The sequence below is a fragment of the Scyliorhinus torazame genome, chromosome 2, assembly GCF_047496885.1.
Source record: "Scyliorhinus torazame isolate Kashiwa2021f chromosome 2, sScyTor2.1, whole genome shotgun sequence".
NCBI classification, from domain to species: domain Eukaryota; kingdom Metazoa; phylum Chordata; class Chondrichthyes; order Carcharhiniformes; family Scyliorhinidae; genus Scyliorhinus; species Scyliorhinus torazame.
Window position 1 is genome coordinate 157,791,088 of NC_092708.1, and position 27,341 is coordinate 157,818,428.

General features: G+C 44.4%; 1 protein-coding gene across 4 annotated transcripts in view; it reads left to right on the forward strand.

Moving 5' to 3' along the window:
* Window positions 1-27,341, forward strand: part of slc39a10 (solute carrier family 39 member 10) — a 153,724-nt gene that overhangs the window by 107,278 nt on the left and 19,105 nt on the right. For all 4 annotated transcript variants that reach the window (XM_072478630.1, XM_072478645.1, XM_072478631.1 and 1 more), the window contains 3 exons: window positions 8,673-8,796; window positions 18,483-18,809; window positions 23,692-23,772. In XM_072478630.1, the coding sequence (XP_072334731.1) occupies window positions 8,673-8,796; window positions 18,483-18,809; window positions 23,692-23,772 (532 nt within the window). The remainder of the gene's footprint in view (window positions 1-8,672; window positions 8,797-18,482; window positions 18,810-23,691; window positions 23,773-27,341) is intronic.

The window sequence follows — 27,341 nt, forward strand, 5'->3', positions numbered from 1 at the left end:
TTTCGGGCAATTGTGTTGGGATTGTTTTCCTTTTGAATATGTGTGTCCGAGTGGGGGGAGGGAACAATAGGTGGGTGAATGTCTGGCACCATGAGCGGGGGTCACCAAGCTAGCTTGACGGGCTAACTCAAGGCAGCGCAGTGGTGGGTGAGCAGATGTTATGCTTGTTGAAGGGGTTGGTTTACATAGTGCTGTTACTACGGGGGAGGGGGGGACTGTTCTGCTGACGGAGGAGGGACTTTGCTGTGGGACAGAAAGGAGGTCGCGGGCGGAGGCTGCCTGAGGGCGGGCCGGCAGATGCGTGGGGCTCAGGCTGGAGATTGGCCCAAGAAAGGTGATGGCTGATCGGTGAAGGCGATGAGCCCCCCAACTAGCCTGAACGCATGGAATGTGAGAGGGCTAAATGGGCAGGTTAAGAGGGCACGCGTGTTCACGCATTTGAGGGGACTGAAGGCGGACGTGGTACAGGAGACGCATCTTAGAGTAACTGATCAGATTAGATTAAGGAAGGAATGGGTCGGACAGGTTTTTCACTCTGGGCTGGACTCAAGGGGTCGCGATCCTGATTAATAAGCGAGTGCTATTTGAGCTGGGAAGAATAGTTGCGGATGTGTGAGGTTGTTACATTATGGTCAGTGGGAAGCTGGAGGGGTTGCCGGTGGTACTAGTGAATGTGTACATGCCAAATTGGGATGATGTGGAGTTTATAAAGAGGATGTTGGGGAAGATCCCGGACCTGGATTCGCATAAGCTGGTCATGGGAGGGGACTTTAACACAGTTATCGACCCTGGGTTAGACCGGTCGAGCTCAAGGACGGGCAGGGTGCCAGAAATGGTGAAGGAGCTAAAGGGGTTCATGGAGCAAATGGTGGGGGTGGACCCATGGAGATTAGGGCAGCCGAGAGTGAAGGAATTCTCCTACTCACATGTGCATAAAGTGTACTCCCGGAGAGATTTTTTGTTTTGAACAGGGCTTTACTGACGGGAGTAGCGGACAAAGGATATTCGGCGATCACAATCTCAGATCATGCCCCGCACTGGGTTGACCTACAGGTTAGCAAGGAGAGTAGCCAGCGCCCGCACTGGAGGCTGGACGTGGGACTTTTAACTGATGAAGAGGTGTGCGGGCGGCTGAGGAAATGTATTCAGAACTACCTGGAAGTCAACGACACGGGTGAAGTTTCGGCGGTGGTGGTCTGGGAGGCATTGAAGGCGGTGGTTAGAGGGGAGCTGATCTCGATACGGGCCCACAGGGAGAAGACAGACAGAGCAGAGACGGACCGACTGATAAAGGAGATATTGCAGGTCGACAGGAGGCATGCGGAGACCCCAGAGGCAGGGCTTCTAAGAGAGCGACGGAGGCTACAGGCGGAGTTCGGCTTGTTAACTACAGGGAGGGTGGTGGAGCAGCTGAGGAAGATGAAAGGGGCGATCTATGAAGATGAGGAGAAGGCCAGTAGAATGCTTGCGCAGAAGCTTAGAAAGAGGGAGGCAGCCAGGGAGATAGGGAAAGTAAAGGACAGGGACGGGAACCTGGTCGGAGATTCAGCAGGGGTTAATAAGGCGTTCAAGGAGTTTTACAGTAGGTTGTATGAGTCGGAACCCCCGGCTGAGCTGGAGGGGATGAGGCACTTTTTAGGAGGGCTGAATTTCCTGAAGATGGACGGGGGTTGGTCGAAGGGCTGGGGGCCCCGATTGGGTTGGAGGAAATAGCAGAGGGACTGAAGGCCATGCAGTCGGGTAAAGCCCCGGAGCCGGACGGGTACCCAGTGGAGATTTGGGCAGCCGAGAGTGAAGGAATTCTTCTACTCACATGTGCACAAAGTGTACTCTCGGATAGATTTTTTTATTTTGAACAGGGCTCTACTGACGGGGGTAGTGGACAAGGGGTATTCGGCGATCACAATCTCAGATCATGCCCCGCACTGGGTTGACCTACAGGTGAGCAAGGAGAGTAGCCAGCACCCGCACTGGAGGCTGGAAGTGGGACTTTTAGCTGATGAAGAGATGTGCAAACGTTCTATAAAACATTCTTTGGGATATTGGGGTCGCTGTTGATGAGGACATTCAATGAGGCAAGGGAACGTGGGGTGCATCCCCCGACGATGTCACTGGCCACTATCTCATTGATCCTGAAGCGGGACAAGGACCCGGAGTTATGTGGGTCCTACAGGCCGAAATCCCTACTAAATGTGGACGTCAAACTGCTGGCCAAAATCTTGTCCTCTAGGATTGAAGACTGTGTTCCGGACGTGATTGGGGAGGACCAGATGGGATTTGTTAAGGGTAGGCAGTTAGCGACCAACGTAAGAAGGTTGTTAAATGTGATTATGATGCCCCCAGAAGGTAGGGATGTGGAGGTAGTGGTCGCAATGGACACAGAGAAGTCTTTTGATCGGGTGGAATGGGAATATCTGTGGGAGGTACTGTGGCGGTTTGGATTTGGGTGGGGCTTTATTGAATGGGTCAGGCTGTGTATCAGGATCCTGTTGCGAGCGTACGGCCGAACAGGTCAACATCGGACTATTTCAGGCTGCATCGGGGGACGAGACAGGGATGACCCCTCTCCCCTCTGCTGTTCGCGTTAGCCATAGAGCCGCTGCCAATTGCGCTGAGAGCCTCAAAGGGCTGGTCCGGGGGGGAGTGGAACACAGAGTCTCGCTTTACGCACACAACCTGCTGTATGTTCCGGACCCTCTAGAGGGGATGGAAGAAATTATGTGGATTCTGGGGTAATTTGGCCGGTTTTCGGGGTATAAACTAAATGGGAAAAGTGAGATGTTTGCGGTCCAGGCAAGGGGGCAGGAGAAGCGTTTGGGGGAGCTGCCATTCAGAGTGGTAGGGGGAAGCTTTCGATACCTAGGCATCCAGCTGGCGCGGAAATGGGAACAGCTACACAAGTTATTTTTGGCCCGATTAGCAGACCAAATGAAGGACAATTTTCGAAGGTGGGATGCGCTTCCGTTGTCACTAGCTGGGAGGGTGCAGCCAGTGAAAATTACAGTCCTCCCGAGATTCCTATTTGTGTTTCAGTGTCTCCCCATCTTTATTCCACGGTCGTTCTTTAAACGGGCCAATAAGGTGATCACTGGCTTTGTATGGGTGGGTAAGACCCGCGAGTAAAAAAGGGTATGCTTGAGCGGAGCCGGTGCGAGGGCGGGCTGGCGCTGCTGAACTTTAGTAATTATTATTGGGCGGCGAATATAGTCATGATCAGGAAGTGGGTGGTGGGGGAGGGTCAGTATGTTGAGGCGACTTCATGCAAGGGCACCAGTTTGGGGGCGTTGGTAACATCGCCTCTGCTGTTCCCACCGGCGTGGTACCCCACCAGCCCGTGGTGGTGGCGGCCCTGAGGGTCTGGGGCAATGGGGGAAGCATGTGGGAGCGGAGGGAGCATTGGTGTGGTCTCCAATCTGTAATAATCACCGGTTTGCCCCAGGAAGGCTGGATGGAGGGTTCCGGAGATGGCAGAGAGCAGGGATTGAGAGGATGGGAGATATGTTTATGGAGGGGGGCTTTTCTAGCCTGAGGGAGCTGGAGGAAAAATTTGGAATGGCGAGGGGGAAATTAGTTTAGGTACCTGCAAGTGCGGGATTTCCTATGCAGGCAGGTCTCAACCTTCCCGCTCCTACCACCAAGGGGGAATACAGGACAGGTAGAGTGGGGGAAGGGAGGGTTTCTGACATTTACAAGGGGTCAGAGGAGATGCAGACCGAGGAGTTGAAACGCAAGTGGGAAGAGGAGTTAGGAGGAGAGATAGAGAATGGTCTCTGGGCAGACGCGTTGAGTAGAGTCAACGCGTCCACAACATGTGCCAGGCTCAGCCTGATACAATTTAAGGTCGTTCACCGGGCCCACATGACTGGCCCGGATGAGCAGGTTCTTTGTGGTAAAAGATAGGTGCGAAAGGTGTGCGGGAGGGTCAGCGAACCATGTCCATATGTTCTGGGCATGCCCGAAGCTTAGGGGATTCTGGCAGGGGTTTGCGAGTGTCATGTCCAAGGTATTTAAAACAAGGGTGGCACCAAGTCCAGAGGTGGCGATTTTCAGAGTGTCGGAAGACCCAGGAATCCAGGAGGAAAAAGAGGCAGACATTCTAGCCTTTGCTTCCTGGAGAGGTAGCCCGGAGAGGGATACTATTTGCTTGGGGAGACCCAAAACCCCAGATGACGGAGACCTGGCTAACTGACATGGCTAGCTTTCTCTGTTTGGAGAAAATCAAGTTCGCCTTGAGAGGGTCAATGTTGGGGTTAACCTGAGGTGGCAGCCGTTCGTCGACTTCTTTGGGGAAAATTAACCGTCATCAGAAGGGGGAGGGGTTAGTTTAGTTTAGAGTAGGGGGTTAGTAAAGGGAGGAAGATGGCTTTTGCACTATGTTTATATTTTCATGTACATTGTTTATTCTGTTGTTGTTGTAAAACCATAAATATCTCAGTAAAATGTTTATTAAAAAAAAGAAAGTTATGGCAATAATCATAGGGAATATTAATCTACATATAGACTGACAAAAATCAGATGGGCAAATGTGGCATAGATTAGTTCATAGAACGTTTTCGGGATGGTTTCTTAGAACAGCGTGTTCTGAAACCAACCAAGGAGCTGGATGCTATTCGACCTGGTATTGTGTAACCTCCTGAAGATATCCCAAGGTAGTAGCAATCATAAAATGTTTGAATTTTATATTCTGTTTGAGGGAGAGAAAGAGTGGTTCCAAAACTGGTATTTTTAACATTAAATAAGGGCAATTATGAGAGCATGAAAGCAAAGCTAACTAAAATGAACTGGCAAGTCAGGTTAAGGGATAGGTCATAGAAACATAGGAAATAGAAGCAGGATGCAATTCGGCCCTTCGGGCCTGCACCACCATTCATTATGATCATGGCTGATCATCAAGTTCAATACCCTGATTCCGCCTTCCCCCCCCTGATCCCTTTAGTCCCAAGAGCTATGTCTAATTCCTTCTCGAAATTACGCAGCGTTTTGGCCTCAACTACTTTCTATGGTGGCAAATTCCACAGATTCACCATTCTCTGGGTGAAGAAATTTCACCTCACCTCGGTCCTAAAAGATTTACCCCTTATTCTCAAACTATGACCCCAAGTTCTGTATTCCCCCACCATCAGGAACATTCTTTCTGAATCTATCCTGTCTAATCCTGTTAGAATTTTCTAAGTTTCTATGAGATCCTCCCTCACTCTTCTAAACTCCAATGAATATAATCCTAACCAATTTAGTCACTCCTCATATGACAGTCCCGCCATCCCGAATTCGCCTACGGGTGCGGGACAGTTGTAATATAAACTGTTTGGCGCCTGGCGTATTTCTCGTTTTCTGCCTCTCCCGCTATTCACCGGCCTCGTGTCGCTCGTTCGACAGCGTAACGAGGGTGGAGAGTCGTGCCTAGAAGCAAAGTACGAAAATAGTTCAACCATTTCTTTGTACCATTTATAAATTACCCCGTTTCTGACTGTAAGGGGCCTACATTCGACTTTATCAATCTTTTTCTCTTTACATACCTATGGAAACTTATGTTCCATGCTAGTTTCCTTTCAAATTGCATTTTACCCTCCTTAATCAATCCCTTGGTCTTCCTCTGCTGAATTTTAAACTGTTCCCAATCCTCAGGTCTATTGCTTTTTCTAGCTAATTTACATGCCTCTTCTTTGAATCTAATATCTCAGTCTGTCATAGCCAGCTCATGCCTCAAACCATCAGAGTGACCTTTATTGAGGTTCAGGACTATGGTCTCAGAATCAACTTTACAAAGTATTCTACCATATTACGGTCCCTCAAGGGTTCTTGCACATCTAGATTGTCAAATAATCCTTTCTCATTGCACAACACCCAGTCCATGATGGCCTGTTCCCTTGTTGGTTCCTCAACATACTGGTCCAGGAAACCATCCCATATACACTCCAGAAATTCCTCTCTTGTACTGTGACTAATTTGAGTCACCCAATCTGTATGCAGATTAAAGTTGCCCATATTCACAAATGTTCCTTTATCACATGCATCTCTGATTTCCTGTCTAATGTTTTTCCCAATATTACCACTGCAGCTTGGAGGTCTATATACCACCCTTACGAATGTTTTTGCCCCTTGATGTTTTTTTAGCTCGACTCAGACGGACTCATCATCTGCACAAATATCTTTCCTCAACAGTCTACCAATATATTTAATCAACAATCCAACTCCACCACTTTTTTCTTTCTCTCTGTCCTTCCTAAAAACTGAATAGCCCTCAATGTTTAGTTCCCATCCTTGGAGCCACAGCTCAATATTCCCAACGATATCATATCTCTTTACACCTATCTGCGCAACTAATTCATCCATTTTATTTTGAATGCTCCACACATTCTGGTACAAAATCTAAAGGCTAGTCATTTTAACGTTCCTTGTCCCGTCCCAATAAAGACGTAGGGCTGGATTCTCTGCCGGCAGGATGCTCCGTTTTGCCGGCAGCCCGGGGGTTTCCTGAACGCGTGGGGCTGCCCCACAATGGGAAACCCCATTAACCAGCTGGCATAACGGGGTGAAACAGAAATGTGGGAGAGTCCAGCCCTTAGTGTCAGACGTTTAAAGGAATATATCAGAATACATCCAACAAGACAGCAAATTTCCAAGGGGAGGACCCACCATCCCCACCACCCGCATGGTATGTTGCCTGCCCGGTGCCAGGGTGAGGGACATCTCTGATCGGCTTGAAAGGATTTTGGAGAGGGAGGGGGAGGATCCAGTTGTTGTGGTCCATGTTGGGACTAACAACATAGGTAAGACTAGGAAAGAGGACCTCTTTGGGGATTATCAAACACTAGGGACTAAATTAAAGGACAGGTCCTCCAGGGTTATAATCTCTGGATTACTACCCGAGCCACGTGCCAATTGGCATAGGGTTGAGAAAATTAGGGAAGTTAACACGTGGCTAAAGGAGTGGTGCAGGAAAGAGGGATTCCATTTCATGGGGCATTGGCATCAGTACTGGGGCAGGAGGGACCTGTACCGTTGGGACGGTCTTCACCTGAACCATTCTGGGATCAGTGTTCTAGCGAATAGGATAAATAGGTTGGTCACAAGGACTTTAAACCAGCAAGTTGGGGAGAAGGGAAGTGTAAAGCTATGGACAGTATAATGGTTAATGGAGATCAAGGCAGCAGGTTACGTGACAGGTTATTATGTAGAGATATGGGTTCAAAGACAAGGAAAATTAGGAGATAGGGTAAGAGGAAAAATAAATTGCGAAAAGTTACTGATCAAGGTGTTAGGATTCATAACAAAGACATAAAAAACAGCATAAGTGTACTTTACTGAATGCTCGTAGTATACGGAATAAGGTAAATGAGTTGATGGCGCAAATCATCGTGAATGACTATGATTTAGTGGCCATTACTGAAACATGGTTAAAAGATGGTCACGACTGGGAGTTAAATATCCAAGGGTATCAGATTATACGAAAGGATAGAATGGACGGTAAGGGCGGTGGTGTAGCTTTGTTATTTAAGGATGGCATCCGGGCAATAGTAAGGGATGATATTGGTGCTATGAAGGACAAGGTTGAATCAATTTGGGTGGAAATCAGGAATAGTAAAGCGAAAAGGTCACTGATAGGAGTAGTCTATAGGCCACCAAATAGTAACAGGATGGTAGGGCAGGCAATAAGCAAAGAAATAACGGATGCATGTAGAAATGGTGTCTTAAAGCAGGTTCCCTCTTTCTACTCAACGTATAAGTCAACCTCTGTTTTTGGAAGAATTTTTAAAGTTAGACATGCATCTATGCTATACACCCAGATCTCTCTGTTCCTGCAGCCCCTTTGGAATTGTGCTCTAAGTTATATTGCCTCGCTTCATTCTTTATTCCAAAATATATCTTGCACGTTTCTGTGCATTAAATTTCATCTGCTTTGGGTGTGATCTACTGGCCTCGTCGCGCCCGACTCGGTGACACGATGAAGTTGTTACCCATGCGAGAATTAAGACACTCTCTTAACGGGAGGAGTCATAATCTGGATCCTGCCCTCAATGGTCGGGATCCAGATTTGCGTATTCAAGTGAGTAAATAGTTAGTCTCATTTGAATATGCCTATGCTGGAGTTACCCAAGGCGTGGGATCGAACGGCTATGGAGCGTTTAGCACTGGTTTCTACAAACGTGGACCAGGCGTAATGGCACTTGGAGAGGTGGGGGTGGTCTCCCAGGCAATCGGAGGCCTCGGATGGTCAGGCTCTGGCAGGGTGATACCCTGGCATTCACAATGTCATCCAGGCATTCTGGCAGTGCCTGGGTGCCAGGCTAGCAGTGCCAAGGTGTCCGTGTGCCAGGTTGCCTGTGCTGCAGATCGGGCCCTGCCCTTATGAGGTCGGGGGCTTGAGGACCCCCTAACTGGTAAATGAAAATATTAGAAGGTATAAGGAACTAATTGTATTTGTCTTGTAAAGCTTCCATTTCTGTTTTCTGCAATGTCACATCAATTTTGAATTGATTTAATGCACTATCAGAAGTTGTACAGCCAAGTCATCTTATTTTAATTTCTGTTATTGGCTAGTTCAATTCTTTGTAGTGCAAAAATCATCAGAGGTAAATAATTAATTCTATTTTGCTGCACTTGAATGGAAGATGTGACTAGTATTTTGAAAAACCATTTGCAGGATGATATGTTTAAAATTCAATTAACAGGGCAAAAAAAAGTGGCTCAAGCAGAAAGTTCTGAGTGAAGAGGCAGCAGTGGGGCGAAAATTGTCAGACCACCAATTGAACCGTAGATCAGAAGGTGAATGGCTTGACCTTAAGGCCATGTCTGGTAAGTGTAGTAATATGCTCAATAGAAGAATAGCGGAAGTTTTTGAGATGTATAACAACCTGAATTTGCCTTCAACAAATTCACAAATACATTTCTTAGTGAAATTTCATAGAATTTACAGTGCAGAAGGAGGCCATTCGGCCCATCGAGTCTGCACCAGCTCTTGGAAAGAGCACCCTACCCAAGGTCAACACCTCCACCCTATCCCCATAACCCAGTAATCCCACCCAACACTATAAGGTATGAAAGTGTGATACCTATTTGGAACATGAAGATGTTGATAATATGTTTTTTGTTTGTTTTCCTCTGCTGCTTTAAAGCTGATGTTCACGACAATGTATAATCTATAGTCATTGTCAAGCATGGAATACCTGATCAACAGATTTTTGTGATAAAGCTACAAATTTGTCACCATGGGGAATTTCTTAACCCTGTACTTTAGACTCCTGAATTGCATCAGACCCCCATCTCCCCACAGGAAGAATTTTATACTCTGCCCCACGGGCGGATCATAAAGTTCCCCAGGTGGAATTCCAGCTTGACCCTGACATGTCAACAATTTTTACAGGAGCTCAGGTAAGGCCTAGAGTGGCTTGCCCACCCTCGCTCCAATTGAGGCCCTGTGTGACAAATGTTTGACTCAGTTGGCAGAAGGAATTTGGGCATGAGTGAGAAGCTTGGCAGATCACTCTGGCCTTGGGCAGGAAAGGGGAGGGATGGTGGTGCCTCCATTACTTAACCCCCTTTAGAGATTGGGTGCCACTCACCTCTGATGATCCCCCCCCCCCCCCCCCCCCCAAAAAAAAACATCTGGACTTACGATCACCATCCCCTCCCCTATTGCCCATCCTTGCCACAAGATCTGTACACTTACATCCACCCTGGGCTTCAGCCTTAGCATCTGGGGACTGCTGTAGTCCCAGCAGTGGCCACTGCTTCTGGTTGTGTGCTGGGTAAATGGAGCTCCCAGCAACAGTCTCTGAGGGAGAGCATTGCCTCATGAGGGCAGAAATTCTGAGTGTTAAATGGCTGTATGGTAACCGGCATTGGCTGAAATCAGGTGATGTGGTATAAAATCCTGTCATCCGTTAAAATTCTGCCCAAAGATTTCTACTGACACCTGGCTCAAGCTTCAGTGAGGATCAAGCTTCAGTGTCTAATAAAAGTCCCCACTCTTCACCTTATTCCAACAGAGGCTCAGCGGCCTTTGATGGCTTATGGTGGTTAATTGTTATCACAGTAAAGATGCACTCTTAGCTCCATTTCTTTTTTTTAAAAACATGTTTATTAAAGGCATTTTCACATGTATAAAAACCAAAGAGAAACAGCAACAACATCAACACCCAACATATCATCGCAATAACCAAACTGCCCCCCTCTCCTCCCTCCAGCTCACTCCCCCCATTTCTTTCATTAGAACAAACCCCACCCTCCCCCGTTGATGCTTTACCATGTCTTAAAGAAGTCGGAACAGCCTCCACTTCGAAAGGAACCCCTGATAGCAAACTTTATTTTCTTGAGACTCTGCCAAATCACTCACCCATACCCCAGCCCTAGGTGCTTCTGAGTCCCCCCACCCGAGCAATATCCATCTCTGGGCTATCAGGGCGGCAAAGGCCAACACTTTGGCCTCTCTCCCCACCTGCACTCCCGGATCCTCCAACACCCCAAATATTGCCACCCACTTCACCCCCAGAATCTTTGACATTGTGTCTGCAAACACTGTCCAGAACACCTCCAGCCTCAGACATGCCCAGAACATATGGATACCCAGCCCTCCTGCACACCGCCCACAGCTATCCTCCACGCTTCAAAGAACCGGTTCAACGTGGACACTGTACACTGTACGTGTGCTCTATACACCACCTTGAGCTGATGAGACTCCGTCACGGACACGATGAGGATGAATTCACCCACCACAATGCCTCACCATACCCCAGTTCCTTTCTCATGAAGTGCCTAACTTATAGGTACTGGAACGCATTCCCCTTTGGTAATTGAAACATCACCTACAATTCCTCTAACTCCCGTAAACCTGCCCCCAATAAACAGGTCCCTACTCTATTCCCATGCATGCCACTCCCTGAACTAAGTATCCAACCCAGATGGACAAACCTGTGGTTGACCCAAAATGGCGCCCACAGGGACATGCCCTCCATTTTGAAGTGCTGTCGACACCGGTTGCACACCCTCAGCGCTGACACCACCGCAGAATTTGTGGAGTACCTAGCCGGCGAGAACGGGAGAGGTGCCGGCACTAATGCCCTCAAGCTGATCGCCCTACACGAAACCTCCATCTGCCCCCACACCGAGCTCTCCTCCACCACCCACTCCCTAACCTTTGCGAAGTTTGCCGCCCAATAATAATTCAGGAGATTTGACAATGCCAGCCCCCCCTCTCTCCCTGTCCCGCTCTAAGAACATCTTCCTAGACCAGGGAACCTTGCCCCCCCCGCGCCCCCATATAAGCTCCAAGATCATTTTATTGATCCTCCCAAAAGAGAACTTGGGCAAAAATAGCGGAGGGTTCTGGAAGATGATCAAAAATTTCAGCAGCGTCATCATCATTACAGTCTGGAACCTCCCAGCTAATCAAAAGATTCTGTGTCCTCGAGCAATTCTCCAAGTCGTCCACCTTGTCTCAACATCTTCTAGTCCTCCGCACCAGCACAATATGTTTAGCACAGTGGGCTAAACAGCTGGCTTGTAAAACAGAACAAGGCAGCAGCGCCGGTTCAATTCCCGTACAGCCTCCCCGAACAGGCGCCGGACTGTGGCGACTAGGGGCTTTTCACAGTAATTTCATTTGAAGCCTACTTGTGACAATAAGAAATTTTCTTTTCATTTCCAATGAAGCCAACCGAGCCTCATGGTCAACCACAAACACCTCCACTTTCTGGAGTGACGTATACTGCCCCTACAGCCTTTGCACCACTCTCTCTGTGGCTGCCCGTATCGGCCCATCCACCCAGGCAAGGTCCTCTGAGGCCTCCATTCTCTGCTGCTCAAACTTAGCCATCAGGAACTTAGCCGCCAACTGTTTGGTGGATCACTGAGCGGGCAACAATGTCACAGAACTCTCCGCCATCTTTCCCTCTGTCGCAGTTCGAGAGATCTCCTGGTCTGACTGTTGCCCCTTACTTGTTGCACTCCTCGTATGATAGGCTCCAGACATGCCCTACCGAAGAAAAATTTGTGGTCCCTTATAGTTAAACACTTTCCACTGCATAACTCCTCCCGAAATGGGCAAAAAGACCCAAAACAATTCCACTTCGAGCAGGAGCCACCTAATATGCGACTACGTACACCATGGCCGCCACTGGAAGTCCCTTACCTCCATTTCTATTCATGTCAGCAATTGGTTGCCAATCCAGGAAAGATATCTAAAATTGTACTTCGTCATAACAAGAACCTTGGGCTCAGGCAAGCAATCATATGAACGAATGTACAAAAGTGACAGACAGGAAAAGACCTACTGATCCATCTAGCTTGTCACGTATGTTTGTGACAGTTATATCACTAGAAAGACATCCCTCTCCAATCAGAGTTATGTAATATCTCGAGGGCAGTTAAGATCCAGGCCAACTCTCTGACGACCCATTTAGGCCGTTACAAATTGCCCTGAAAGATAACATAGATCCTCATTATATATATGTATCATGCACTGAGATGATCTACACTCCTTGAATATTGGTCTACGTGTTAAATTGATTGCGCTGTGTCTCTGCTCACCCACCTACAGTTGGGATTTGGGATTGATGGGCCTCTGATTGGGGTGGGGATGGAAGGGAGACGTGTGGTGGTGGGTGGAGGGAGGGCAGAAGGATGGACATTATGGCGGGAAGGGGTGGTGGTTACTTTAGATGGGGGCCACTATGCTAGCAGAAGCAGGCCCAACTCTTTCTTAAAGGAACGCAATAAATCAGCAATCACTGCATAAGCAGGCAACCTACTGCACAGCTCTAATGTTCTCTGGGAAAAGAACAACCGCCTAACATCCAAAATTGTTCTGCCCAAATTGTATGCATTTTCCTATGCACCTTAACTTATTCTGTTGAGTACCACAATTGCGGATTAACCAAGGTTTTGTACGAGGACAAAATGGTGTGCTTTATTTTAATGAATTGTCTTATGAATACAACTAGAATCCTGGTTGCGTTGGCTGTAGTTTTGCTGCATTGGTCATGAGAATGATGCACTAAAATGCTCAGTTCCCTATCTTTCACCATTTGGCTTTTGTTCAGTTCCTTGTACGGTGCAAGTGTGTTCAGTGTCTAGTCTATGCATTTTATCTTTCTAAGTTAAGTATAAGTTTCCTAACATGGGGACATTCTTCCACTACATTGATATCTGTTTAAAATCCTCTCCAATCTTAACACTCAGGCTCCTCTTGATATCATCCACAAACCTGCAGCCCATTCCCCCAACACATTTATCCAAATTGTTAATACAAATGATAAATAGCAAGGGTCATAACATCAATCCCTGTGGGGCACTACTAGTAACTGGTTTCCAAATTCATTGACTTTACAGCTTTGGCACAATGGATATCACGTCTGACTGCAAATCAGGAGATTACAGGTTCAACTCCTGACTGGCTCGGAGTTCAATGTTTAAAGTGGGCGGCACTGTAGCACAGTGGTTAGCAATGTTGCTTCAGAACGCCAGAGTCCCAGGTTTGATTCCCGGCTTGGGTCACTGTCTGCGGAGTCTGCACGTTCTCCCTGTGTCTGCATGGGTTTCCTCCGGGTGCTCCGGTTTCCTCCCACAAGTCCCGAAAGATGTGCTGTTAGGTAATTTGGACATTCTCAATTCTCCTTCTGAGTACCCAAACAGACGCCGGAATGTGGCGACTTGGACTTTTCACAGTAACTTAATTGCAGTGTTAATATCAGCCTCCTTGTGACAATACAGATTATTATTATTCTGCGTGGGTATTCGGTTTACCAGTAATTCTGCCAAATTCTATCTCTGCAAGGAACTTATTGTGAGGTAACTTTAACAAAGCTTTTTGAATGTCCAAGTAGACCCAGGTCTACGTGGTTACCGTCCTTTTCAAACCTGCTTCAAAAAAAACAATCAAATACTTACATATGCAAAATCAAATGAAGATTAAAATGGTGAATGACCTGAAGTCCTAAAGAACTGTATCTATAGTTGGCACTATAAACATGTTGTGGCTTGTTGATTTCACTGCTAGGGCTCTTTGACTGCCTTAATAAACAGAACCAATAAGAAACAAATCAATAATCCTAAATAAAAATAGCAAATACTCAGCAGGTTGTCAGCATCTACGGAGAGAGCAATAGAGTTAAAGCATCAGGTCCCTGACTTTTCATCAGGACGTTTTGTTCTCTTTCGTAAGTATTTCCATTCTCCATTGAATAATTACAGACATCCGAGCATCCACCCTTCCTCTCTGCTCGTATGTCAGTAATAATTTCTGCTATAATTCCATACTCCCGTGTGTAATAAATTGCCTAAGGAATGCACTTAAAACACCGTCTTTTTTTAAAATCCCGACTGACAATTTTAGCCGTAACATTACAAACCCATTGAGGAACCCCATAATCCTCCCCGAACCCTGCTGAACAAAATCTCCCTTTGCCGCCCAACTATATTTCCCATTCACAGCACTTCCTCCCCCAAATTGGCTGAATTTCTCCTGCTACAATCAATGATTAATCCCTCAATCTCATTTACCATGCAGATTTGAATTTTGAGTAATTTACTCCTATTTTCTTTTCCCCCCTTCCCACTTCTTTCATCTTATTTTATCCTCCTTTTCCACTGTTTTAAAACTCTCCATACCTCTTGGTCTCTTGATTTTTCAGGCCCGATGGGAAAGCAAGTCGTTACAACCTCCCCTCGAGGTGTATCTCCTCAAACAATTTTGTTTCTTTAGGTGAGGGAACGCTCAGTTCATCACAACAACCTCCCTTTTTTCCTCCACCATCATTCCGAAAGAGCTGAGATATCCCTCTCTATTAAAGTTGTTTCCATGATTTAGCTTTCATGTCCCCATCCTCTTGTTTTCGTCATCCCATCCTTTTCCCCGTCTCCAGCCTCTTCCTCCCTCAAGGCAGGACCTATCCCCTCTCTTCTTTTCCTCCCAGTGTTTTCTCCTTACTTTGGTCCATATTTCTCCTACATGCTAAACCCACTTGACCTGAATACTAAATTTTCTGTTGACTTAATGTAAACAACCACAGAAATCAAGTGTTATTCATTGTTTTCACCAGGATCTCAGTCTGTTCCAATTTTCATGCTCTCTCCTTTTCAGTTTGTGTGCTGAAGCCTTATTCTCTTTTGTACTCTTCTTCTTGCTGTTGCAACCTCTTCCTAGCCAGCACCAAGATTATTGGAAGTTTTGCCTCCTGAGTTCCTGTAATGGAGGATTAGAAGAATATGATTTCAGGCTGGCACTCAGCATCTCAGTCACTTCTTTGAATTTGTCAAGGGGCATTATTGTACAAAACAAGTATATATAGAATTAAATAAAACAGGAAAATGCTGGAAATGTTCCATCAGGACTGGTGGCATTTATGAAGAAAGGAACTAGGTTAACACTTCAGGTTCATAACCACTCTTAGAAAATGTGTAAAATATTAATGATGTAACCAGTTTTAAAGCAAGTGCACTGATGGGAGAAGAGTTTGTTTTGTGGGTGAATGCAGGAAAAATTAAATAACAAGGAAATTATGGTGCAAGGCAAAAGAGGATGTTAATATGACTAGCAAAGATACAAAAGATGAATTTGGAGGAAATGTAAATTATGAGAGCAAGTATCATCAAGCACTGATGTCCAAAGAGAAAAATACACCAAAAGGGAAAAAAGGGGCAAACGTTATGATCTGAAGTTTTTGAACTTTTAAGTGCCCAGTTGGAAGATGAAATGTTTTAGATTCATTAGAATAGTACAAGAGGTCAAAGTGATCAGAATGGGATAGGAGGGGAGAATTAAGTGACAGAATATCGAAAGTTCAGGGTCACATTTGCGAACTGAATGGTCACTCAATTTGTCTTTGGTCTCAGTCAAAGAGATCACATTGAGAGCAGTAATTACCATTTACGAAATGGATGATTTTATTAGAGGTGATCTTATAGAGATCTATAAAATAATGAGGAGCATAGATAAGGTAGATAGTTGACATCTTTTCCCAAAAGTAGAGGAGTCTAGAACTAGAGGACATAGGTTTAAGGTGAGAGGAGAGAGATACGAAAGAGACCAGAGGGGAAATTTCTTCACACACAAGCTGGCGAGCATCTGGAATGCGCTGCCAGAGGCAGTGGTAGAGGCGGGTACAATTTTGTCCTTCAAAAAGCAGTTAGTTACATGGGCAGGGTGGGTATAGAGGGATATGGGGCAAATGCGGGCAAGTGGGACTAACTTAGTGTTAGAAACTGGGCGGCATGGACAAGCTGGGCTGAAGGGCCTGTTTCCATGCAGTAAACATCTATGCCTCTATGTAAGTAAATCGCTGTGATGATACCGATTTTCTTTGGGATAATGTTCATTCAGCAAAGAGTACACAAGAAAAGGTTGACCTTGGTAGTATAAAGGAAATGTTGGAAAGAAAAGTGATTTCGGAAATAGAATGGATTGACCTTAGTCAGCAATTAACAGCTGTTTGGCAAAGAGAAATGCTTTCCCCAATAAATTATTGAATGTCCTAAAAAGGTCTCTTGTATCCTGATGAGTTTTTGTTTTCTTTTTTTTAAAAAAAATAAAAAAAATTAGAGTACCTAATTTTTTTTTTCCAATTAAGGGGCAATTTAACATGGCCAATCCACCAACCGGCACATCTTTGGGTTATGGGGGTGAAACCCACGCAGCCACGGGGAGAATGTGCAAACTCCACACAGACAGTGTCATGATGAGTTATAAAAATTATGGAAAACCAATTTTCTTTCTTTCTTTGCTCTGTATGTTAAATGTGTTTAAGTATATTTTTTAAAGAAAGGGAAATTTATCAGTGATTGTTAATTCATTATGATGTTGAAGGTACACAGGTGGTGGCATCCTTTGATTAAGGAGTTGGATCATATAAAGAGAGTCAGCTGGGACACTGGGGTATTAGAAGGCAGATATTTGCAAGGATGCATCATGCGAACAAACCTATCAAAGAATTATGTATTGTTTTGTACTTCACTGTCTGGCTTGGATCCACTTAACACTGGTGCTGGAATCACAAAGTTGGTTTGCAGTTGCAGTGAGTAGATAGGAAGGCAAACTGAATGTTGTCATTAATTGCAAAGGGAATGGAATGTAAAGTACGGTAGTTATGCTGTTATATAGGGCATTGATGAGACCACATCTGGAGTATGTTTTGGTGTCCTTATTTAAGAAAGGATACATTTGCATTCAGAGAGGGTTTGCTCAACTGTTTCCTGGGATGAAGGGTTTATTTTATGGAAGAAATATTAAGCAGGTTGGGCATATTCCCTTTGGAATTTAGAAGAATGAGAAGTGATCTGTTTGAAACATAAGATCCCTAGGGAACTTGGCAGGGTGGATTCTGGGAGGATGCACCCCCTTGTGAGGAGTCTAGAACCAGGAGGCATAATTTAAAAGTTAGGTGTCTCCTATTTAAGACTGAGATGAGGAGAAAATGTTTCTCGGAGGGCTGTTAGTCTCTGGAATTCCCTTCCCCAGAGAGCAGTAGAGACAGGGTAATTAAATATATTCAAGGCTGAGTTAGTTAGCTTTTTCATCCACAAGGGAGTCAAGAGTTATGGGAGACAGGAAAGTGACATTGAGGCCACACTCTGATCTGTCATGATCCTATCGAATGGTGGAGCAGGCTCGAAGGGCCAAATGGCCTACTCCTCTTAATTCTTGTGCTCTTGTGTTATGTTCTACCCTGGTTCTGGGAGGTGTGAGGAGAAGGGTAGGAGGTGGAACAGACAGGGTCAAGAGCCCTGTCAACCACTTTGTGGGGGGGAAGCCTTGGTTGAGGAAAAAGGAAAGCATATTGGGAGGGTCGATATGGTAGGTTGTGTCATCAGAATAGATGCAATGTACTTTGTCGAAACTTGCAAAATGGATTTGAGACCATCCAAGAAGCAAGGCATCAGGAAGTGTAGTCAAGCTAACTGGGAGTCAAGGGGCATATAGTGAATGGAAACCGAGAAGTTGTGGAAGGGAAGAATTGGATCATGTGAAGGTGAGGGAAGTTCAGGCTAGAACATTTAACAACACCAATACAATCATCAGTACACCAAAAAAGAGGTGAGGAAGGGGACCTGACTAGGACTAGAATGAAGAATGTCCATATATCTCATGAAAAGGCAGGCATACTGGTTCCCTTAGCAACACCATTTATTTGGAGTAAGTCAGTGTTGGTTATAGGAAAATTGTTAAATGCGTGAGAAATTAAGCCAGGCAGAGGAAAGTAGTGGAATGGTGGTGAATGCGCATTGGTTGATGTTGTGTCCAAGGAAGACACAATGAGCCTCAGACTGCTGAGCTGAAAATATGGAGAAATTGGATATCCTTGGTGCAAAGGAGATGATTAATGCCAGGAAACTGATGGGAGTCATTGGCAGATTCAAGATACTATTGAACAGCTTTGTCAAGGAGGCTTCGTATGGAATTATTTATGAATACAATAATGATTTAACAATTTAGGTAGCAAAACGTTCAAGTTCTGTATTACACTTCAACAAATTATTTCTGGTTTCAGGAACAGACCAACAAGATGGTTTTGGTGAGCAACATGACGTAACCCAGGTTACTGACCTTGATGGCACTCTAGGATCCCCATCAAGGACACCTGATGCTCCAGATTTAAAGTCTGTTTACATTCATGACTTACAAAGTGAAATTGATTATTGTGCTACAAACTATGACGTTAAAACAATACCCAAAAAACATCATTCAAACCACTCGCATCATCCTCACGGTCACTGCCATTCTAATAAAGAGATGCAAGATGCTGGAATAGCAAATATTGCTTGGATGGTTATCATGGGAGATGGCATGCATAACTTCAGTGATGGTCTGGCAATAGGTAAGAAAAGAAAATCAATTCTAGTGCCCAAAAGCATTTGATTGCTTTAGCAGTGTCCTAGAAGTTTTACACTTAACAACGTGTACTCCTTCCCTTAATCTTTAAATGTGCACAATGGATAATTGAATTATGACTTACTGTATTGATTGTTTGTACTAATGTTCCTAAATTCCAAACTGATTCTTCGGAGATATTATTTTTAAAATATTAGGTTATTTGGTATCAAAACATTGGATAATTAATTCCTTTATTAGCTTTATCAGGCAGGTAAAGGGAACCAGCAGTCAGGAACTCAGGAGCCTCAGCCCTTGACCCTGTCCAACAGGTACGAGGCACTTGCTCCCTGTGTGGATGGCGAACAGAGCTGCAGGAAGGATGAGTCAGCTGACCAAGGCACCATGGTTCAGCAGGCCATTCAAGGGGAGGGAGTAAATAGGCAAGTTGTACTTGTTGGGGATTCTATTATCAGGGGGATAGATAGTATCCTTTGTGAGCAGGATAAAGAGTCCCGCATGGTATGTTGCCTGCCCGGTGCTAGGGTGCGGGACATCTCTGACCGGCTTGAAAGGATACTGGAGAGGGAGGGGGAGGATCCAGTTGTTGTGGTCCATGTCAGTACCAAAACATAGGCAAGTCTAGGAAAGAGGACCTGTTTAGAGATTATAAAGAGCTAGTATTCAAATTAAAAAACAGGTCCTCAAGGGTCATAATCTCCGGGTTACTGCCCGAGCCACGTGCAAATTGGCATAGGGAGGCAAGAATAAGGGAAGTTAACACGTGGCTGAAAGAGTGGTGTGGGAAAGAGGGGTTCCTTTTCATGGGATACTGGCATCAGTTTTGGGACAGGGGGGTCCTATACCGTTGGGATGGTCTCCACCTGAACCGAGCTGGGACCAGTGTTCTGGCGAAAAGAGTAAATAGGGTGGTCAATAGGACTTTAAACTAGAGATTGGGGGGAAAGGGAAAGTCAGGGAACCAAGAGGTGAAGTAATCAGTGGGAAGCGTAGCTGCTTAGGAATACAAAAACGTACGAAAAGACAGAACTTAGGAGAGGTTACGATAGTCCCCATCTCACAAAATATGACACAGTGTATGGAAAGGCTCAGTAAACCAAGGTCCACCACACTAAGAAAACAAAAAGGGGTGGTCAATAGAGAATTAAAGGTGCTATATTTAAATGCGCGCAGTGTACGGAACAAGGTAGATGAGCTTGTGGCCCAGATTGTGACTGGCAGGTATGATGTGGTAGGCATCACAGAGACGTGGTTGCAGGGGGTTCAGGACTGGCATTTAAACATCCAGGGATTCACAACCTATCGAAAACAAGGAGAGGTGAGCAGAGGGGACGGGGTTGCCTTGTTAATTAGGAATGAAATTAAATCAATAGCACTAAATGACATAGGGTCAGATGATGTGGAGTCTGTGTGGGTAGAGTTGAGGAACCACAAAGGTAAAAAAAACATAATGGGAGTTATGTACATGTCTCCTAACAGTGGTCAGGACCAGGGGCACAAAATGCGCCACAAAATAGAAAGGGCATGTCAGAAAGGCAAGGTCACAGTGATCATGGGGGACTTCAATATGCAGGTGGACTGGGTAAATAATGTTGCCAGTGGACCCAAAGAAAGGGAATTCATTGAATGTTTACAGGAGGGCTTTTTGGAACAGCTTGTGAAGGAGCCCCTGAGGGAACAGGCCATTCTGGACTTAGTGTTATGCAATGAGCCAGACTTGATAAAAGATCTTAAAGTAAGGGAACACTTAGGAGGCAGTGATCAGAATATGGTAGAATTCAGTCTGCAATTTGAAAGAAAGAAGGTAGAATCAGATGTAAAGGTGTTACAGTTAAATAAAGGTAACTACAGGGGCACGAGGGAGGAACTGACGAAAATCGACTGGGAGCAGAGCCTAGTGGGAAAGACAGTAGAACAGCAATGGCAGGAGTTTCTGGGAGTAATTGAGGACACAGAACAGAGGTTCATCCCAAAGAAAAGAAAGGTTATCAGAGGGGGGATTAGGCAGCCATGGCTGACAAAGGAAGTAAGGGAATGCATCAAAGCAAAAGAGAAAGCCTATAATGTGGCAAAGAGTAGTGGGAAGTCAGAAGATTGGGAAGGCTACAAAAACAAACAGAGGATAACAAAGAGAGAAATAAGGAAAGAGAGGATCAAATATGATGGTAGGCTAGCCAGTAACATTAGGAATGATAGTAAAAGTTTCTTTAAATACATTAATAACAAATGGGAGACAAAAGTAGACATTGGGCCGCTCCAAAATGACGCTGGTAATCTAGTGATGGGAGACGAGGAAATAGCTGAGGAACTAAATAAGTACTTTGCGTCAGTCTTCACAGTAGAAAACATGAGTAATATTCCAACAATTCAGGAGAGTCAGGGGGCAGAGTTGAATATGGTAGCCATCACAAAGGAGAAAGTGCTAGAGAAACTAAGAGGTCTAAAAATTGATAAATCTCCGGGCCCAGATGGGCTACATCCTAGAGTTCTAAAGGAGATAGCTGAAGAAATAGTGAAGGCGTTAGTTATGACCTTTCAAAGGTCACTGGAGTCGGGGGAAGTCCCAGAGGATTGGAAAATCGCTGTTGTAACCCCCCTGTTCAAGAAGGGAACAAGAAAAAAGATGGAAAATTATAGGCCAATTAGCCTAACCTCGGTTGTTGGCAAGATTCTAGAATCCATCGTTAAGGATGAGATTTCTAAATTCTTGGAAGTGCAGAGTCGAATTAGGACAAGTCAGCATGGATTTAGTAAGGGGAGGTCATGCCTGACAAACCTGTTATAGAGTTCTTTGAAGAGATAACAAATAGGTTAGACCAAGGAGAGCCAATGGATGTTATCTATCTTGACTTCCAAAAGGCCTTTGATAAGGTGCCTCACGGGAGACTGCTGAGTAAAATAAGGGCCATGGTATTCGAGGCAAGGTACTAACATGGATTGACGATTGGCTGTCAGGCAGAAGGCAGAGAGTTGGGATAAAAGGTTCTTTTTCGGAATGGCAACCGGTGACGAGTGGTGCCCCACAGGGTTCAATGTTGGGGCCACAGCTGTTCTCTTTATATATTAACGATCTAGATGACGGGACAGGGCATTCTGGCTAAGTTTGCCGATGATACAAAGATAGGTGGAGGGGCAGGTAGTATTGAGGAGGTGGGGAGGCTGCAGAAAGATTTAGACAGTTTAGGAGAGTGGTCAAGAAATGGCTGATGAAATTCAACGTGGGCAAGTGCGAGGTCTTGCACTTTGGAAAAAAGAATAGAGGCATGGACTATTTTCTAAACAGTGACAAAATTCATAATGCTGAAGTGCAAAGGGACTTGGGAGTCCTAGTCCAGGATTCTCTAAAGATAAACTTGCAGGTTGAGTCCGTAATTAAGAAAGCAAATGCAATGTTGTCATTTATCTCAAGAGGCTTGGAATATAAAAGCAGGAATGTACTTCTGAAGCTTTATGAAACACTAGTTAGGCCCCATTTAGAATACTGTGAGCAATTTTGGGCCCCACACCTCAGGAAGGACATACTGGCACTGGAGCGGGTCCATCGGAGATTCACACGGATGATCCCAGGAATGGTAGGCCTAACATACGATGAACGTCTGAGGATCCTGGGATTATATTCATTGGAGTTTAGGAGGTTGAGGGGAGATCTAATAGAAACTTGCAAGATAATAAATGGCTTAGATAGGGTGGACGTAGGGAAGTTGTTTCCATTAGCAGGGGAGACTAGGACCCCGGGGGTACAGCCTTAGAATAAAAGGGAGTCACTTTAGAACAGAAATGAGGAGAAATTTCTTCAGCCAGAGAGTGGTGCGTCTGTGGAATTCATTGCCACAGAGGGCGGTGGCGGCCGGGACGTTGAGTGTCTTTAAGACAGAAGTTGATAAATTCTTGATTTCTCGAGGAATTAAGGGCTATGGAGAGAGAGCGGTAAATGGAGTTGAAATCAGCCATGATTGAATGGTGGAGTGGACTCGATGGGCCAAATGGCCTTACTTCCGCTCCTATGGTCTTATAGATATGCGGTAATGTTGTTAATATAATATTAAGCCCCTTCACTTTGAGAGCCTGCTTGTAAGCAGGAGGATGGAACTTTGAGCTGCAGATAACTTGCCACAACACTACACTTAAATAACAAGCTTATTTTTGGGAGACAGGACTAGATTTCTTACTGGGCTCAACTTTAAACTGTTGAAACTCTAATGAGGATAGGCAAATTTGAATATTTAACCTTGAGATAAATTTGTCTTAAAAACCAAGATGTACCTGAAGTTACCAGAATATAAACATTTTCTCTAGATTTTGAATGAAACATGTATTCCATAAGAGTGTGGGAGATGCATTGAACTTTAAATCATTTCCTGCATACATTATCTGAATAAGCAAAAAAATGAATTTTAAAAATCCTTGCTAAAGGACAACCAGTCTTTCTGCTCCAGAATAGCAGATTTATGAAAGTTTGATCAGAAGTGTTGCATTTTGTAAAATGGGGTGGTGTTATGAAGTATATATAAAAGTGTGTTGAGCAATATTATGGTTTGCACAAACTGCATACCTTGCAATCAGAATTAACATTAACATCATTTTTAAATGAGACTGATAATTGTAGCATTACTTTCTACTATTCTGTGAATTTCAAATTAAAACAAAAACATTGAATTTTAGATATCACTTTTCACAACCTCCAGAGATTCCAAAGCACTTTACAGCCAATAAAGTCGGTCAAACAAGTGATTTTACAGTTCAACGACGTTAATATATTTTTGTATTTTAACTATAATTTATCTAATTCCAACCAGTGTATGCAGATGCATGATACATAAATTACATATGTTGTAGTGATTGGTATAAAGAATATTTTTCTTTTCTAGGAGCTTCTTTCAGTGCTTCCATTACAGGGGGGCTGAGCACTTCCATTGCTGTGTTTTGCCATGAACTTCCTCATGAGCTAGGTATGTTTTTGTTATTTCCATTAGAATAAATTGTAACGGTGGGATTAAGCACTTCATTCTTCATTAACTTTTTAGATGAAGAATCCATTTTAGCTGCCAACATTTATATATCTAATATCAATTGGAGGAGCAGAAAGAGTAAAATTTGAGGTCTCTAGAAGTTTACGGCAGCAATTTTGGGTGTCCTGTAATGGGAAGGACATTAAAACCATATAGATCGTACAATATAGATTTACAAGGGTATTGCCACAGATAGGAAAATATAGCTGTGGAAAGAAAGTAAGATTATTTTCACCAATAAAAAGGTTAAGAGGAAGTTTAATAGAGGTTTTTTAAAATTACGAAAGGCATTTATAGTGAATTGAGAAGCAATTTCTTTGATGGGGTATCGGTGACAAGTCATTAATTTAAAATGTTCCTTTTATCCAAATGATAGTTGGAGCGTGGAATCCTTTGCTGCAAAGAGTGGTGAAACAGCAGCCCTTGCAACTTTTAAGAGAGAATTGAAACAGATACTGGGTGGAGCTTGGGCTGGTGTGAGGAAGTGGGTTTCGTTTTTTGATGACTATTATAATAGAAGGCAAGCAAAAGACACAATGAGATGAATACACTCCTTATGTCGTAAATATATGTTTAATAGTAATTGTTGAATTTTCTTTTGATATTTTTGTCTGATTGAATTTAGTGAGTTCTCCCACTTTCTTTTAATCCAGTACGAATAACTCATTGCAGCTACCTTTAATAAACTAACTTTAGATTACTCTCACCTTGGCTTGTAATAGTGACTTCTTTTTTGCTTTTTTATGAGGCACCAAAAGGTGGCCAATCTCATTGTTTGGATTTTTGTCATTCATAACAGAGTAGGAAAAATATAGTCTGAAGGAATGAATTTTAGGCTTCCTGCTGTTTCAATTTTAAGATTGATATATTTTTGGACATATTCATTTCTTTTGGATTTTTCTTTTCATGTGCCACAGGGATGGTGGGATTGTGATATGAGGAGAGATTGACTAAGTTGGGATTGTTCTCGCTGGAGTTCAGATGAATGAGGGGGGGATCTCATCAACGTATAAAATTCTAACAGGACTGGACAGGGTAGATGCAGGGAAGATGTTACCAATGATGGGTGTGTCCAGAACCAGGGGTCACAACCTGAGGATTCAGGGTAAACCATTTCGGACAAAGATAAGGAGACATTTCTTCACACAAAGAGTGATGAGCCTTTGGCATTCACTGCCACAGGAAGTAGTTGATGCTAAAACTTTGAATATATTCAAGAGGCAGCTGGATATAGCACTTGGGGAGAATGGGATCAAAGGCTATGGGGAGAAAACAGGATTAGGCTATTGCGTTGGATGATCAGCCATGATCGTGATGAATGGCGGAGCAGGCTCGAAGGGCCAAAAGGCCTCCTCCTGCTCCTATCTCCTATGTATCTACCATACATTTAATTTGGACGGTCAACTTCATCTTAAGATGTCAAGTTAATTCCTTTCATGAACCATATGCATTTATTCTTTCATGGATTCGAGCAAAGTCAGTTACTTTCTTGAGGGAAGGCTTTCCTGATCTCTCCACCAATAAAACAAGTGAATGAACTGTGTTGAATCTTCATCCTGCAGTTTTCAATTCTTTACAAGTTGCTTTCCATGGAATAAGATTCCCTTGATGCCAAAATATTATGGAGCAACAATTGTCTCACCATTTTATCTGTCCTCTCAGGAACTTAATTTTGTTTCCATTGTGTAGTCTGGAACACAGAGTAGAGTTTTGCTTGTTGTTTTTCCTTAGTGCAAGGGTGCCTAGATAAACTGAATTGATCAGTGTTCAATCTTACACTGTTACTACACTTGCAGAGTGGAGCTTTAACCTGTCAGACAGCTGTGTCGTGAGATTTTTGAAGTCCTGGACAAAATTGCCACTTGGAGCAATAATCCTACATTTGCAAAAGATCACCATGTAGATTGAACTCAAGCACACAGACACACCTTTGGTAGATCAGTCCTGACATCAGTTGTTATGGTACACTGGCAGATCATTCAGTGACAAAAGAAGGTGAATGATCTACCTTACATAGAACAGTACAAGCCCTTCGGCCCACGATGTTGTGCCGACCATTTATCCTAATCTAAGATCAACCTAACCTACACCCCTTCAATTTACCACTGTCCATGTGTCCCAAGAGTTGCTTCAATGTCCCTAATGACTCTGACTCCACCACCTCCGCTGATAGTGCATTCCACGCACCCACCACTCTCTGTGTAAAGAACCGACCTCTGACATCTCCCCGCTGCCTTCCTCCGATCACCTTAAAATTATGTCCCCTCGTGACAGCCATTTCCACCCTGGGGAAAAGTCTCTGGCTGTCCACTCTATCCATGCCTCTCATTACCTTACACATCTCTATCAAGTCACTTCTCTTCCTTCGCTCCCGTGAGAAAAGCCCTACTCCCTCAACCTTTCTTCATAAGACATGCCCTCCAGTCCAGTCAGCATCCTGGTAAATCTCCTCTGCACCCTCTCCAAAGCATCTACATCCTCCCGTTAATGAGGCGACCAGAACTGGACACAATATTCCAAGTGTGGTCTAACCAGGGTTGTATAAAGCTGCAGCAAAACCTCGTGGCTCTTAAACTCAATCCCCCTGTTAATGAAAGCCAACACGCCTTCTTAACAACCCTATCAACCTGGATGGCAACTTTGAGGGATCTATGTATGTGGACCCCAAGATCCCTCTGTTCTTCCACACTTCTTTGGCCAGTGTTCTTTCTTTGTTGGCTAGGATGAATTTCAATCATCCGTCGTATAAGATGCACTGCATCAACTCACTAAGCCTCCTTTGATCGCACCTTCCGAGCCCCAGATCACTCGACCTACAAGGGCAGCAGGTGTATGGGATCACCACCATCTGCAAATTCCTCTCCAAGTCTCACACCATCCTGAGTTAGAAAGGTATTGCCATTCCTTCACTTTTGCTGGGTCAAAATCCTGGAATCCCCTTCCTAACAACTGTGGTTGCATTCACAACACCTGGTTCAAGAAAGTGGCTAAACATCACCTTCACAAGTGCAATTAGGGATTGGTGCAAAATGTTGGCATTGCCAGAAATGCTCACATCCCATGAACATAACGAACAAGGAACAGGAGTAGACCATTCATTCCCTCGAGCCTGCTCCGCCATTTAATAAGATGATTGATTTGATAGTAACCTCAAATCTGCATCCTCCTACCCTAAATAACCTGTCACCCCCTTGCTTACCAAGAATGTATCCACCTCTGCCTTACAAATATTCAAAGACTCTGCTCCCAGCACCTTTTCAGAAAGAGAGTTCCAAAGACTCTCAACCCTCTGAGAGAAGAAAAGTTGCCTCATCCCTGTTTTAAATGGATTTGTTTTAAACAATGACTCTTGTAACGTGTGACAGAACCTAGAACTAAGAAACACCCTCTCCACATCCACCCAGGCAAGATCACATACGATCTTATATGAACATATTATAAACATAAATACATATACCCCACCCTGTTCCATTTCCAACGCTACACAGGAACAGGCTTGGATTAGTCTC